This window comes from Nomascus leucogenys, chromosome 4 (genome assembly GCF_006542625.1).
Source record: "Nomascus leucogenys isolate Asia chromosome 4, Asia_NLE_v1, whole genome shotgun sequence".
NCBI classification, from domain to species: Eukaryota; Metazoa; Chordata; class Mammalia; order Primates; family Hylobatidae; genus Nomascus; species Nomascus leucogenys.
In genome coordinates, this window is record NC_044384.1 from 103,409,519 (window position 1) to 103,425,121 (window position 15,603).

The 15,603-nt window shown below is 49.6% G+C and overlaps 1 protein-coding gene across 1 annotated transcript in view; it reads right to left on the reverse strand.

Annotated features, from left to right (window-relative positions):
- ZNF589 (zinc finger protein 589) overlaps window positions 1–8,777 on the reverse strand; it is a 33,820-nt gene extending 25,043 nt beyond the window's left edge. Inside the window, 1 exon segment of the mRNA XM_003257004.4 lies at window positions 8,519–8,777. Coding sequence (XP_003257052.4) covers window positions 8,519–8,561 — 43 coding nt within the window. The 5' untranslated portion in view covers window positions 8,562–8,777.
- Between the last annotated feature and the right edge of the window lie 6,826 nt (window positions 8,778–15,603).

Below are 15,603 nucleotides of genomic sequence, written 5' to 3' on the forward strand. Positions count from 1 at the left end.
CGGCTCACTGCAAGCTCCGCCTCCTGGGTTCACACCATTCTCTTGCCTCAGCCTCTCCGAGTAGCTGGGACTACAGGCGCCTGCCACCACGCCCGGCTAATTTTTTTTTTTGTATTTTTAATAGAGACGGGGTTTCACCGTGGTCTCGATCTCCTGACCTCGTGATCCGCCCGCCTCGGCCTCCCAAAGTGCTGGGATTACAAGCGTGAGCCACCATGCCCGGCCAGAAACACTGATCTTAATTAAATGTAGTAAGGTAAACTCGAAGCACTCATCATCTTTCTACCCTAAAAATTAGCAAAACTGTTGAGACAAGGCATCATTTCCCCCCATGTGTTATGTGACTCCAGTTACATGTTTGTTTGTTTTTTATTTATGAAAATGGACCTAGCACAGTGGCATATGCCTATAATCCCAGAACTCTGGGAGGCCGAGGCAGGCAGCTCACTTGAGGTCAAGAGTTTGAGGCCAGTCTGACCAACATGGCAAAGAAACTCCATCTCCACTAAAAATAAAAAAATTAGCCAGGCATGGTAGTGCGTGCCTATAATCCCAGCTATTCAGGAGGCTGTGGCAGGAGAATCGCTTGAACCTGGGGGCGAAGGCTGCAGTGAGCAGAGATCATGCCACTGCACTCCAGCCTGGGCAACAGCAAAACTCCATCTCAAAAATAGTTTATGAAAATGTTAGGACGGGCGCGGTGGCTCACGCCTGTAATCCCAGCACTTTGGGAGGCTGAGGCAGGCCGATCCCAAGGTCAGGAGATCGAGACCATCCTGGGTAACAAAGTGAAACCCCATCTCTACTGAAAATACAAAAAATTAGCTGGGCGTGGTGGCAGGCGCCTGTAGTCCCAGCTACTCAGGAGGCTGAGGCAGGAGAATGGCATGAACCCGGGAGGCAGAGCTTGCAGTGAGCCGAGATCGCACCACTGCACTCCAGCCTGGGTGACAGAGACTCCGTCTCAAGAAAAAAAAAAAAAGAAAAATGTTAAACACAGAAACAGAAGTCTGTGATTTAATAAACATGTATTTTTAAAAAATGTGCCAGGCCGGTTTCAGTGGCTCACGCCTATAATCCTAACACTTTGGGAGGCTGAGGTGGGAGGATCACTTGAATCCAGGGCTTCAAGACCAGCCTGGGCGACAATGAGACCCACATCTCTAATAATAAAAATAATAATTATTATATTGTTTTAAAAACTTGTCAGGCCGGGCACAGTGGCTCACGCCTGTAATCCCAGCACTTTGGGAAGCCGAGGCGGGTGGATCACAAGGTCAGGAGATCGAGACCATCCTGGCTAACATGGTGAGACCCTGTCTCTACTAAAAATACAAAAAAAATTAGCCGGGCGTGGTGGTGGGCGCCTATGGTCCCAGCTACTTGGGAGGCTGAGGAAAGAGAATGGTGTGAACCCGGGAGGCAGAGCTTGCAGTGAGCCAAGATCGTGCCACTGCACTCCAGCCTGGGGGACAGAGCGAGACTCCGTCTCAAAAAAAAAGAAAAAAAAACTTGTCAATGTTATTCCTTATTTTACAAAAGAGCATTAGTAAAAGGAGAAAAAAGTATTAAAGACCATTACAACAGCATTTCTAAAGCGCAGCTTGTCAGACGCTCATTCCTCTTCAGATTATTGTGGAACTGATTGATTGATTGACTGAGATAGGGTCTCACTGTTGCCCAGGCTGGAATGCAGTGGCGCAATCTCTGCTCACTACAACCTCCAACTCCTGGGCTCAAGTGATCCTCCCACCTCAACTTCCCTGGGGTTACAGGCATGCACCACCGCGCCCAGCTAATTTTTGTATTTTTTGTAGAGATGGGGTTTCACCATGCTGGCTAGGCTGGTCTCGAACTCCTGACCTTAAGTGATCTGCCCGCCTCGGCCTCTCAAAGTGCTGAGATTATAGGCATAAGCCACCATGCCTGGCCTATTGTGGAATTTTAACAGGTAAGATTTTAACATCTCTGGAGGGAAGCTCAAGCTTTCCCTGCCATATGGCATGATCTCGGCTCACTGCAACCTCCGCCTCCTGGGTTCAAGGAATTCTCCTGCATCAGCCTCCCAAGTAGCTGGGATTACAGGCGCCTGCCACCATACCTGGCTAATTTTTGTATTTTTAGTAGAGACAGGGTTTCATCATGTTGGCCAGGCTGGTCTTGAACTCCTGACCTCAGGTGATCTGCCTGCCTCGGCCTCCCAAAAGCTGGGATTACAGGCGTGAGCCACCGCGCCCAGCCTTCCCTGCCATATCTTTGATGAGGGGAAAGAATGTTTTTCTGATCCTTGGATGTCACAGATTCTGAAAGTTCAGAAAAGGAACTGGGATGTCGTATTTCTAACCTGTGACCTGTGCCTTTGTAAAAGGGACAGAGTCTGGGGAAGGGAGTGCCTCTCCAGGGGAGGAGGGTCTTAGCAGCAGTCCGAAGCTTCCTCCTTGACACCCTTTATTCCAGTGTGAAAGACAGGGACATATTGATAAGGCATACGTGTTTATAAGATACATAGAAGCTGGCCAGGCTCTGCACGGTGCCTCATGCCTGTAATCCCAGCACTTTGGGTGGCCAAGGTGGGCTGATTGCTTGAGCCCAGAAGTTAGAGATCAACCTGGGCAATGGTGAACCCCGTCTCTACAAAAAATAAAAAAATTAGCCAGGTGTGGTGGTACACACCTGTAGCCCCAGCTACTTGGGAGGCTGAAGTGGCAGGATCATTTGAGCCCCAGAGGCAAAGGTTGCAATGAAGTGAGAGATCACACCATTATACTCCAGCCTCAGTGACAGAGCCAGGGAAACCCTGTATCTGAAAATATACATATAAGCTTATAATGGCTGGGCGCAGTGGCTCAAGCCCATAATCCCAGCACTTCAGGAGGCCAAGGCGGGCGGTAAGTAGTTCGAGACCAGCCTGGCCAAGATGGTGAAACCCCGTCTCTACTAAAAACTCAAAAATTAGCCAAGTGTGGTGGTGCATGCCTATAATCCTAGCTACTTGGGAGGCTTAGGCAGGAGAATCACTTGAACCCAGGAGGCGGAGGTTGCAGTGGGCTGAGATCGTGCCACTGCACTCCAGCCTGGGCAACAAGAGTAAAAACCTCCATCTCAAAGAAAAAAAAAAAGAAGCTTATAATTTGTCCCATCTATTTTTGAGCTCCCCAGAGAGCAATAGTGCAGTTACTGTGGGGAATTAGGCTAAGGGTAGCCTTGTCCTTGGGTTTGTAAGAAAAAAAAAAAGCCCTAAATGTGATAATGACATCACCCCTGCTGAAATCATCACCCCTGGAAAAACACTCTAAATAGACCCCAACAACAAGTCTGGCTTTTGTACTAAGTGATGAGAATGTGTCAAGTGATTCAATAAAGATATATATACAATTTCTCCTCTTGCATGCCCTAGAAAACCATCATCCTGGCCCCATAATATGTGCCTACACTATGTATTGATCCAGAACTGCACATTTTTGTGTAAATGGAGCAGCATTTTAAAATTAAAAAATATATATAAAATTATAGTATTGTTTGATAACTGTCTTGGGTAATTTTCCAAGTTACTGTTTTCCTGAATAAACTCAGGAGGAAAACAAAGCAATCTTCCTATTTCAAGTTCTAAAGTTTTAGACGAAGAAAAACTGAGTACCATTATTTGGTCACTCCCAGTGGCTACATCTGAGCAAAGCACAAGGCAAGGAGGCAGCTCCTCAGTCTTTTCAGCAAAAAAGACCATCTAAGCCTCTCCCTTCCAGAAGGACAGGTGGTTCTGATCCCACTGAGCAGGTGGGAAAAAAATGAGGGACACAGAGTAACCTCACACAGCTGAACTAAGGGATCCTACCTCCTGAGTCCTGACTCTGCCCTGACTCCTTAGGTGCCTCTCCCCAGCATGAGACCACTCACAGACAAATCCTTCAGAGAGGCAAATTAAGTCCTCCAAGAAGGGAACAGGTGCTGAATGACAGGCACACTCCAGGACCTCACGAGAAGGTGCCTCCGCCCGCCCATGTTGGACCTATCTGCGAAGCACTTAGGCAAGTCTAAGAACCTTTCTAGCTCTGTGACCACAAAACATCTTCTTTGCCACTCATGACAAGAGGGAAAAGTTATTCTCCTTCTAAAGTTCAACTTAGTGTTACCATCTTTACTTTCTTTTCTTTTTTTTTTTGAGATGGGCTTTCACTCTTGGCGCCCAGGCTAGAGTACAGTGGCACGATCTAAGCTCACTGCAACCTCCACCTCCTGGGTTGAATTCTCCTGCCTCAGCCTTCTGAGTAGCTGGGATTACAAGCACGCACCACCAAGCCCGGCTACATTTTGTATTTTTAGTAGAGACAGAGGTTCACTATGTTGGCCAGGCTGGTCTCGAACTCCTGACCTCAGGTGATCTACCCGCCTCAGCCTCCCAAAGTGCTGTGATTACAAACGTGAGTCACCACGCCCGGCCCACTGTCTTTACTTTCTTTAGCTTTGCTATCCAATTGAACTGGTCTTGGCACAGTAGGCAGAGACAAAGCCCACCACCCTCAAAGAGTGGACGGAAGGAGGCACAAGGGCTCCCACACAGGACAAACAGCTACATGCTGAACGATGGCTTGGCAAACTACACACAGGCCAAATCCAGCCTGCCACTTGTTTTTATACCACCCAAGGGCTAAGAATAGTCTTTACTTAAGAAAAAAAAAAATTTTAACACAAAGATGAAGTCTCACTATGTTGCCCAGGCTGGTCTCAAACTTCTGGGCTCAAGTGATCCTAGCCTCAGCCTTCCAAAGTGCTGGGATTACAGGCGTGAGCCACCACGCTGGGCCAGTTTTTACATTTTTAATTGGCTGGAAAAAAAAATCAAAAACAGAATATTTCATAATAATGAAAATTATATATGAAATTCAAACTTCTTTTTTTTGTTTTTTAGACAGAGTCTCATTCTGTTACCCAAGCTGGAGTGCGGTCACGCGATCTCGGCTCACTGAAACCTCTGCCTCCAAGATTCAAGCAATTCTTGCGCCTCAGCCTCAGAGTAGCTGGGATTACAGGTGTACGGCACCGCACCCAGCTTATTTTATTTTATTTTTTTAAATAGAGATGGGGTGTTGCCATGTTGACCAGGCTGGTCTTGAACTCCTGGGCTCAAGGGATCCTCCTGCCTTGGCCTCCCAAAGTGCTGGGATTACAGGCGTGAGCCACTGCACTCAGCCAAAATTCAAATTTCAATGTCTATACAGAAAGTTTTATTGGAACACGGCAATGCTCATTCGTTTACCTATGGTCTTTGGCTGCTTTCACACCACAGCAGACCACTAGTCATAACAAAGACTGTGTGGCCTACAAAGCCTGAAACATTTACCACCTGGCCCTTAAAAGAAAACGTTTGCAAGACCAGGTGCAGTGGCTCACGCCTGTAATCCTAGCACTTTGGGAGACTGAGGCGGGAGGATCCCTTGAGCCCAGGAGTTGGAGACCAGCCTGGGCAACATAGGGAGACCCTGTTTCTAAAAAAACCAAACAGAAAAATGTTTGCCCAGCCCTGTTCTAGACTGTTCTGTTGTTACATCCAAAGTCATTTGGAGCCGAGCGCGGTAGCTCACACCTGTAATCCCAACACTTTGGGAGGCCGAGGCGGGTGGATCATCTGGGGTCAGGAGTTTGAGACCAGCCTGGTCAACATGGTGAAACCCCGTCTCTACTAAAAATACAAAAAAATAGCTGGGCGTGGTGGCGTGTGCCTGTAATTCCAGCTACTTAGGAGGCTGAGGCAGGAGAATCGCTGGAACCTGGGAGGGTGAGGTTGCAGTGAGTGGAGATCGCCCACTGCACTCCAGCCTGGGCTACAGAGCAAGACTCTTGTCTCCGAAAAAAAAAAAATCTTTTGGGCCAGGTGGGGTGGCTAACACCTGTAATCCCAACACTGTGGGAGGCCAAGGTGGGTGGATTGCTTGAGGCCAGGAGTTCGAGACCAGCCTGGCAAATATGGCGAAATCCCCTCTCTACTAAAAATACAACAGCCGGGGTGGTGAGGCACCGCCTGTAATCCCTGCTACTCCGGAAGCTGAGGCACAAGAATCACTTGAGCCTGGGGAAGCAGAGGCTGCAGTGAGCCTAGATTCCGCCACTGCACTCCCGACCGACTCAAAAAATATAAAAATATAATATACTCCGGGCACGGTGGCTCACGCCTGTAATCCCAGCACTTTGGGAGGCCGAGGCGGGCGGATCACGAGGTCTGAAGTTCAAAACCAGCCTGGCCAACATGGTGAAACCCCCGTCTCTACTAAAAATACAAAAATTAGCCAGGAGTGCTGAGGGCACCTGTAATCCCAGCTACTCGGGAGGCTGAGGCAGAGAACTGCTTGAACCCGGGAGACGGACATTGCAGTGAGCAGAGATCGCGCCACTGCACTCCAGCCTGGACGCCAGAGCGAGACTCCGTCTCAAAATAAATATGATATAATAATATAAAATGCTGTTCCCTTCCCCTTCCCTTTCCTGTCCTTTCCTTTCCTTCCCTTCTTCCCTCTGTTGCCCGGGCTGCAGTATAGTCGGCACGCTGCAGACTCCCTGCCTCCAGCTCCCATGATTCTCCTGCCTCGGCCTGCGGGCTGCCTGGGATTGCGGGCGCGCGCCACCACCCCGCCTGGTTTTTGTCCTTTGGCTGGAGGCGCGGTTTCCCCATGTTGGCCAGGCTGCTCTCCAGCTCCTGACCTCGAGTGGTCTGCCCGCCTCGGCCTCCCGAGGTGCTGGGACTGCAGACGGAGTCTCGCTCACTTGGTGCTCGGTGTTGCCCGGGCTGGAGTGCGGTGGCGTGGTCTTGGCTTGCTGCAGCCTCCGCCTCCCAGCCGCCTGCCTTGGCCTCCCAGGGTGCTGGGATTGCAGCCTCTGCCGGGCCACCACCCCGTCTGAGAGGTAGGGAGCGTCTCTGCCCGGCCGCCCATCGTCTGGGATGTGAGGAGCGCGTCTGCCCGGCCGCCCCATCTGGGAGTTGAGGAGCGCCTCTGCCCAGCTGCCACCCCGTCTAGGAAGTGAGGAGCGTCTCTGCCCGGCTGCCCATCGTCTGGGATGTGAGGAGCGCCTCTGCCCGGCCGCCCCGTCTGGGAAGTGAGGAGCGCCTCTGCCCGGCCGCCCATCGTCTGGGAAGTGAGCGCCTCTGCCCGGCCGCCCATGATCTGGGATGTGAGGAGCGCCTCTGCCCGGCCACCCTGTCTAGGAAGTGAGGAGCGCCTCTGCCCGGCTGCCCCATCTGGGAAGTGAGGAGCGCCTCTGCCCGGCCACCCAGTTTGGGAAGTGAGGAGCGCCTCTGCCCGGCCCCCCATCGTCTGGGAAGTGAGGAGCACCTCTGCCCGGCCGCCCATCCTCTGGGATGTGAGGAGCGCCTCTGTCCAGCCGCCCCGTCTGGGAAGTGAGGAGCGCCTCTGCCCGGCCGCCCCGTCTGGGAAGTGAGGAGCGCCTCTGCCCGGCCGCCCCGTCTGGGAAGAAATGAGGAGCGACTCTGCCCGGCCGCCCCGTCTGGGAAGAAGTGAGGAGCGCCTCTGCCCGGCCGCCTCGTCTGGGAAGAAGTGAGGAGCGCCTCTGCCTGGCCGCCCCGTCTGGGAAGTGAGGAGCGCCTCTGCCCGGCCGCCACCCCATCTAGGAAGTGAGGAGCGTCTCTGCCTGGCCGCCCCGCCTGGGAAGTGAAGAGCGCCTCTGCCCGGCCGCCCCGTCTGGGATGTGGGGAGCGTCTCTGCCCTGCCGCCCCGTCTGGGAGGTCTACCACGGAGGCCAGACACAATGTGGGGGCTGAACGTGGTGGCTCACGCCTGTAGTCCCAGCACTCTGGGAGGCCGAGGCGGGTTGATCACTTGAGGCTAGGAGTTCGAGACCAGCCTGGCCAACATGGCGAAACATGAAAAATACAACAGACAAACCAACCAACCCAGCGACAACAAAACGGGTCTACCCTAGAGTCATACTCTAATTTTTTCTATTTTCCTCCCTTTCTGATCCTTTATCCCACTTGCTTTCTCTTCCTCTTCCTTCCCCTTCTTCTTTGTCAAATAGAGGATTGAGTTATTATCATTGATCCATACAAAGTCCCTCTCTCATTTATTTTCTTTAATTCCCACCCCCCATTTCTATTCCCCGTCTTCCCATGTGCAACCTTCCTAATATGTTTGATATGTAACTTTTTGTTTGTATGTATTTTTAGAAAATGTTTATTGTTTTGTGTGCAAAAAAATTAATAAAAAAAATGCTGTTCTTCAGTTGCACTCTACACATCTCAAATGCTCAACAGCCATTTACGGCCAATGACTGCCAGAGTGCACAAGTGCAGGAGGCCCGGTGAAGAGTCGTGGAGTGACCACCGTGGAGACTGTACGGGACACCTAGGGAGGAACCTGGTCCCCCAGGGGAGTAAGAGCCGCTACAGGGGTAGTCAGCGCCTCACACAGCTCGCACCCCACGCGCATCCCTGGTGGATACGGCCGACGCCTGCGCGGCGCCTACGGCTGGAGCACGGGGTGGGGGAGGCGGTCTCGCGGCCCCGACTCACCTTCCGTGGCCCAGCCCAGGAGCTGCTCCCGCGGGGCCCACATCTGCGCACGCACGCACGGAGCAAACGAGGTAGCAGCACCGTGTGTGAAACGGATTAGAATGCGCACCGCGGGCCACTGGCGGCGCCAGAAGAAAGAAGGCAGGACTGGGTGAAGTGCGTCACCGCGCGGCGCGCAGCCTGCCGGGAAGCGTAGTTCTCCGGGCGGAATGCGACTTGTGCAGGGCGAGAGAAAATGCTGAGGCGCACTTTGACCCTGTAGGTCCCCCTCGGCCGCAATATTTGGGGTTGTGTTTACCACAGGTACCCATAAGCAAAATATAGTGTTGTTTTCCATGGTTGTAAACATTATATAAATACACTTACAACGTAAGAACGCCTGCTACTAGCTCTTTTGCGCAGTTCTATAATGACACGTTTTGACCTGTTCATTGTGTATTCACTGCTGTGTGGTGTCTAATGTAGAAATAGACCAGGACTCCAATTGGACAGACTCATGCGCATCCATGGAGAGCTTCTCAAGGACAGTGGTTCGCAAACTTTTTGTTGTTAAAATCCTTTTACACTCTTAAAAATTACTGAGGACCCCAAGGAGCTTTTGAAACCGCCTTTGCAAAATTATACCTAAGGAAATTATGATGTTATAGGAGTTATTAAGAAATTATTTTAGGCAGATAGAGAAGAAAAGGGGTCCTTGGGAAGTTTTTGTTCTTTTAAAGCAGCTCCAGAAAGGTTTCTTGTCTAGCAGGAAAGCCTGGGCTCCTACAGCCGGATGGCAAGCTTTGATATGGAAATGCAGGCCATTAGAGACTGGATGCACCCAAACATGGCGATTCCCGCCGTCCTTTTCTTTGCCCTGACAGGTGCCTGGCAACATGGCCACCCCCCACATATTCCCACGTGTGTAGAACTTCATGGCGCCCTACATTTGCATATTAAAAAGCTAGGGTGGGAGGGCCAGGTTTTTGGCTGCCACATAAATGACACATCTGATCAAACTAATCCCCTGAGCCCTATGGAAACCAAACACTGCCTCCTCCAGCATCCTAAGATAAGCAGCCACTTTTCCGCACACGGCGCTTTCTCTTTGTTGGAATCCCCCCTCTCTCTGTCTCTGTATGGGGGAGCTGTTTTCGTCTTCCTTCCTTCTGTCTTGCTATTAAACTTTTCTCTCCTTAAAACCACTCCACGTGTGTCTGTGTTGTTAATCCTATCAGAAACCAAGGACCCTGGTGTTCCTCCAGTCATCGGAGCCTTATCAATGACAGTAAAATATATCAGACCTAACCCACCTCATCTTCCTTCCAACCTCTAAACTGTCGTTGTCCACTTCTGGGCATAGGCCGAACTAGCCTTGGGAAGGAATTCAGTTTATAGCTTAAATAACAGCCCTTCCCAAGGGCTAAACTGTTCTTGTAAAATGAATGAAAGGCCACCAGCCACCAAATTAGGATGAGAAGGGCTGGAATTCTAAATATTACCAGCCATTATTCCAGAGGCCCTAAGATGCACAACTTCCCCAATTACTCTTTTTTTTGTTTTGTTTTTAGGGAAAGGGAGACGGAATCTCACTCTGGCGCCCATGCTGGAGTGCAGTGGTGCCATCTCAGCTCACTGCAACCTCCCTCTCCTGGGTTCAAGCGATTCTCCTGCCTCAACCTCCCGAGTAGCCGGGATCACAGGCATGCACCACCATACCCGGCTAATATTTTTGGATTTTTTTTTTTTTTTTTTGAGCCCAGTCTGGATTGCAATGGCGCGATCTCAGCTCACTGCAACCTCCTCCTCCCGAGTTCAAGCAATTCTCCTGCCTCGGCCTCCTGAGTAACTGGAATTACAGGCATGCGCCACCACGCCCGGCTAATTTTGTATTTTTAGTAAGAATGGGGTTTCTCCATGTTGGTCAGGCTGGTCTCAAACTCCTGACCTAGGTGAGCCGCCCACCTTGGCCTCCCAAAGTGCTGAGATTACAGGCGTGAGCCACCACGCCTAGCCCCCAATTACTCTTAAAGATAACATCACTATTGTGAACCTAAGATTGGCCTTTTGAGATGTCTTTTCAGATTTTTGCATTTCTGACAACTGAATGGCCCCACCTGGACCTGCCCATCAGTTCTGTGGCCACCACCTAGGAACTGACTCAGCATAAGAGAACAGCTTCAACTCCTTATGATTTCATCCAGAGCCAACCAATCAGCACCCCGATTCACTGGCCCCCTTCCCACCAAATTATCCTTAAAAATTTTGATCTCTGAGTTTTTGAGGAGACTGATTTGAGTAATAATAAAACTCTGGTCTTCCACACAGCCAGCTCTGCATGAATTACTCTTTTTTTTTTGAGACGGAGTCTCGCTCTGTTGCCCAGGATGGAGTGCAGTGGCACGCTCTCAGCCCACTGCAAGCTCCACTTCCCGTGTTCATGCCATTCTCCTGCCTCAGCCTCCCCATTAGCTGGGACTACAGGCGCCCGCCAGCACGCCTGGCTAATTTTTTGCATTTTTAGTACAGACGGGGTCTCACTGTGTTAGCAAGGATGGTCTCAATCTCCTGACCTCGTGATCGGCCTGCCTCGGCTTCCCAAAGTGCTGGGATTACAGGCGTGAGCCACTGCGCCTGTCCGAATTACTCTTTTTCTGTTGCAATTTCCCTGTCTTTGATAAACTGGTTCTGTCTAGGCAGCAGGGAAGGTGGACCCATTGGGTGGTTATGCTTTTGTTTGTGTGAGCTACATTCATCACTATTTACCAAACTAGATATTTCAACGCAGAAATTTCATATATGTATATATTCATTTTAAAAACAATAATAAACCCATTACTTGTTAACATATTTTTATGAAAATATGTTTTCTTTTAAAAAAAATTTAGTAACAAAAGGGGCATTATTTTAGTTTTGCAAATTTCTTTAATACTCAATAGAAGAAGCTAGCAGAGTGCAGTGGCTCACGCCTGTAATCCCAGCACTTTGGGAGGCCGAGGCAAGTGGATCACCTGAGGTCAGGAGTTCGAGACCAGCCTGGCCAACATGGTGAAACCTTGTCTCTACAAAAATACAAAAATTAGCCGGACATGGTGGCAGGTGCCTGTAATCCCAGCTACTTAGGAGGCTGAGGCAGGAGAATTGCTTGAACCCAGGAGAAGGAGGTTGCAGTGAGCCGAGATCGAGCCACTGCACTCCAGCCTGGGCGACAAGAGCAAAATTCCATCTCCAAAAAAAAATCTTTATTGGTCATCAATTATTAATCCTGACCCAGCAAGAGCTTGATGACTGCACATACCCTTACCTCAAAAAGCCAGCAAGAAGTCGGGCAATGCAACTTTTTATCACCACTACAGAGAGTTTTGGGTTTTCTTTTTTTTTTTTTTTTTTTGAGACAGAGTCTTGCTCTGTCACCCAGGCTGGAGTGCAATGGTGCGATCTTGGCTCACTGCAACCTCCGCCTCACGGGTTCAAGCGACTCTCCTGCCTTTGCCTCCCAAGTAGCTGGGACCACAGGTGCCCACCACCGCACCCAGCTAATTTTTCTATTTTTGGTAGAGACGGGATTTCGCCATGCTGGTCAGGCTGGTCTCAAATTCCTGACCTTAGATGTTCCACCCACCTTGACCTCCCAAAGGGCTGAGATTACAGGCGTGAACCACAGCGTCCGGCCTCTGGGGTACTTTTTACTGTAAAGGTAGCCCATTGTTGATTAGATGTGTTCAGGCAATCTAAATATGTAACATAGTCCATCTAAGAATCCTCGAATAGTCTGGCCCATGTCTATTGTGCAGACAGGGATAGCACCCCTGGTTATGCACCCTGGAGTTCCCTTTGTCACCCAACTGTGTAGCTGGCAGTCAGGCACACTTCCCGGACTTCCTTGGCCTCCCGTGCTGGAATCACTATGCCGAATTTGGGGGTGCAGTCCTGAGTTGCAGATGGATTACCATGCCTTGTGTGATAGTATGTCCACATGGCCATGGTCCTTACCTGGCCAGCACAGGTCTGATTAACTTGTTGATTCCATTGATGTTCATCTTTGAATGGTTGTTTTTCATGGGCAAGAAGAGTCATGTACGGGGCTGTGGGTACAGTGCAGTCTGCTGCCATAATGTTCATCCCTACAAAGACCTCAGTCTTTGAGACTTAATCATCAAGTTGCCCCACTGCCAGGCACCAGACCACATTGCCAGTCCATCGGCTACTCCCCACCAGTCAGTGAAAATGTTAACAAGATGAATTGTAGGAGATATTTTCCAGAGCAAACACCACAACCCAGAGCTCTGCTCTCTCTCTCTCACTCTCTCTCCCCTTTTCCATTGCAGTTTAAAACAGATTTCCGGCTGGGTGCGGTGTCTCACGCTTGTAATCCCAGTACCTTGGGAGGCCAAAGTGGGTGGATCACCTGAGGTCGGGAGTTCGAGACCAGCCTGACTAACATGGTGAAATCCCATCTCTACCGAAAATACAAAATTAGCAGAGCATGGTGGCTTATGCCTGTAATCCCAGCTACTCAGGAGGCTGAGGCAGGAGAATCACTTGAACCCGGGAGGCGGAGTTTGCAGTAAGCCAAGATCGTGCCATTGCACTCCAGCCTAGGCAAGAAGAGCAAAACTCCATCTCAAAAAAAAAAACGCATTTCCTGGAGGCTGAACAGCTGCAGTGGCCCAATGCACCCCATCAGCCTTTAGCAGAGCTGATGTGTCCCCGAATCAGGCCCAGACATTTTCAGAAACAGTGGCGTACCAAAGCCCCCAAGAAGCTCTGGCACAGACCCCCACATTTGAGACAGCCATATCTAGAAGGTGACTAGCCACTTTTTCCTGCACATGTTAAACTCTTAAGGGAGGAGACAACCCCTCATATTGTCTTATGCCCAATTTCTGCCTCCAAAGAAAAAAGAAGTAAAAACTAAAAGGCAGAAATGAAATCCACAGGCAGACAGCCTGGTGCCATGCCCTGGGCCTGGTAGTTAAAAATCAACCCCTGACCTAACTGCTTGTGTTATCTATAGATTCCAGACATTGTATGGAAAAGCATCATGAAAATCCCTGTCCTGTTCTGTTCCGTTCTGATTACCGATGCATGCAGCCCCCCGTCATGTATCCACTGCTTGCTCAATCGATCATGACCCTCTCATGTGGACCCCCTTAGAGTTGTAAGCCCTTAAAAGGGACAGGAATTGCTCACTTGGGGAGCTCGGTTTTTGGAGACATAAATCTGCCGACACTCCCGGCCGAATAAAGCCCTTTCCTTCCTCAACTCTGTGTGTGAGGGGTTTTGTCTGCGGCTCTTCCTGCTACACTCTTAGTTTATTTCTTTCCTGGGAAAAATCCGTTTTGTTGGTGTTTTCATTTTTGACCCTCTCATGGATGTCAGGGCATAATAACACCTGCTGTTGCTTTGTTAGTCTCTCAATGTCCACTAACAGCCAATAACAAGCCAATAATTTCCTCTCAAAAAGGATATACCTGGTAGTGGCATCAGACAAATGCTTTACCCATGTCCACAGGGGGACCGTTGCTTAGTGGCTACATCTTTTTGCCACAGGCTCCAGTCTGCATACTTACCAGTCACCCACACTCTTAATGTTAAGGCTCTTTGGGACTAATTGGCTGAGTGGGAGGGCAGTCCACACAGGATGTCGGGTTTCCTTTAGCACTTCTGCCTCTCCTGGCTCTTTAGTGGGTAGAGTGCCCCCACACCATCCCAGCCTTGTATTATATGCTGCTTTACTGCCATCGTGTGGCCTGGTGGGCTCCCAGTTGTGCACTTGTCCCACTGCCACTGTCCTAACAGTGGCCTTTCCCCATTGGGAGCATCCCTTAGGGTCAGGACAAATATCACTCATACTGAAATCATCTATTTCCACAATACATTTGGCAGGATCAGCTACTTGGGTCTGTGAAATGTCCATCGAATAAAACATAACAGATTAGTTTCAAGGGCCACAGTGGGGCCAGAGTTAACTGAATGGACTGAAACACTTTAAAACCTGAATAGAGGAAAAACCTGGGAAGAAAAGTACAGCCATTAGCCTGGAGGGGTGGAGGTCAAAGATCGCTGCAGATGCAGGTGGGGCCAGACTCCTGTGTAGTATGGCCAGTTTTTTACTGGAAGATAAATGGGCCGGCTTTTGATAGGAGTTACAAGTTTGGCATGCAGCGGTAGTGTTAATACTGGGAACATAGAGTTCTTACTTTGTAAGAGGCAGCAATTGTTCTTTGATGGCCGGAGAGATTAGCCTTGTGAATCCACCCATGTTTTTTCAAGAAATTTTAATTGGCAAGCAGTCCTCTGAGTTTTGTTGGGGTTTACCAGTCACCCATGCTGACTGCTGTTAACACCGAAAGTAGACATTTCTGGCTTGCCAATCAACAGAACATCATTTATAGCATTGGATATCAAAGCAATTTTCTCTAACATTTTATGAGCATTTAAGATTCAAAGATGTAATACACTGTTAATACCAATTATACATTTTTACACACAATGAATCCACCCAAACCACATAGTTACTTTGACTTTTTTTCTCTGCACTGCAAGTTTCGTCCAAACTCTATCAAGTCCTTTTTTTTGCAAAAACACAGTTTTACATAGGCGCTCCAGCTGCAGATAAGACCACCTTATCTCCTCAGCTGGGAGTTCAGGGAATGCAGAGCAATGCAGAGGAGGCAGGCCCCCAAGGAGATTTTTATTCCTTAAAGCAGCTGAGATCTGGAGTGAAAACAATAGAGAGATCAGGGAATGTGCATGCACCAGTAGGCATAGTTTTGCACTTACTGTTGGTTTTAAGTGACTGTGATGGTTATGTGGTTTTATTTTTATTTATTTTATTTATTTATTTTTGAGATGGTGTCTCGTTCTGCCACCCAGCCTGGAACGTAATGGCATGATCTCAGCTCACTGCAACCTCTCCCTCCCAGGTTCAAACGATTCTCCTGCCTCAGCCTTTCGAGTAGCTGGGACTACAGGCGCATGACACCGCGCCCGGCTAATTTTTGTATTTTTAGCAGAGACAGGGTTCCACCATGTGGGCGAGGCTGGTCTGGAACTCCTGACCTCAAATGATCTGCCTGCCTCGGCCTCCCAAAGTGCTGGGA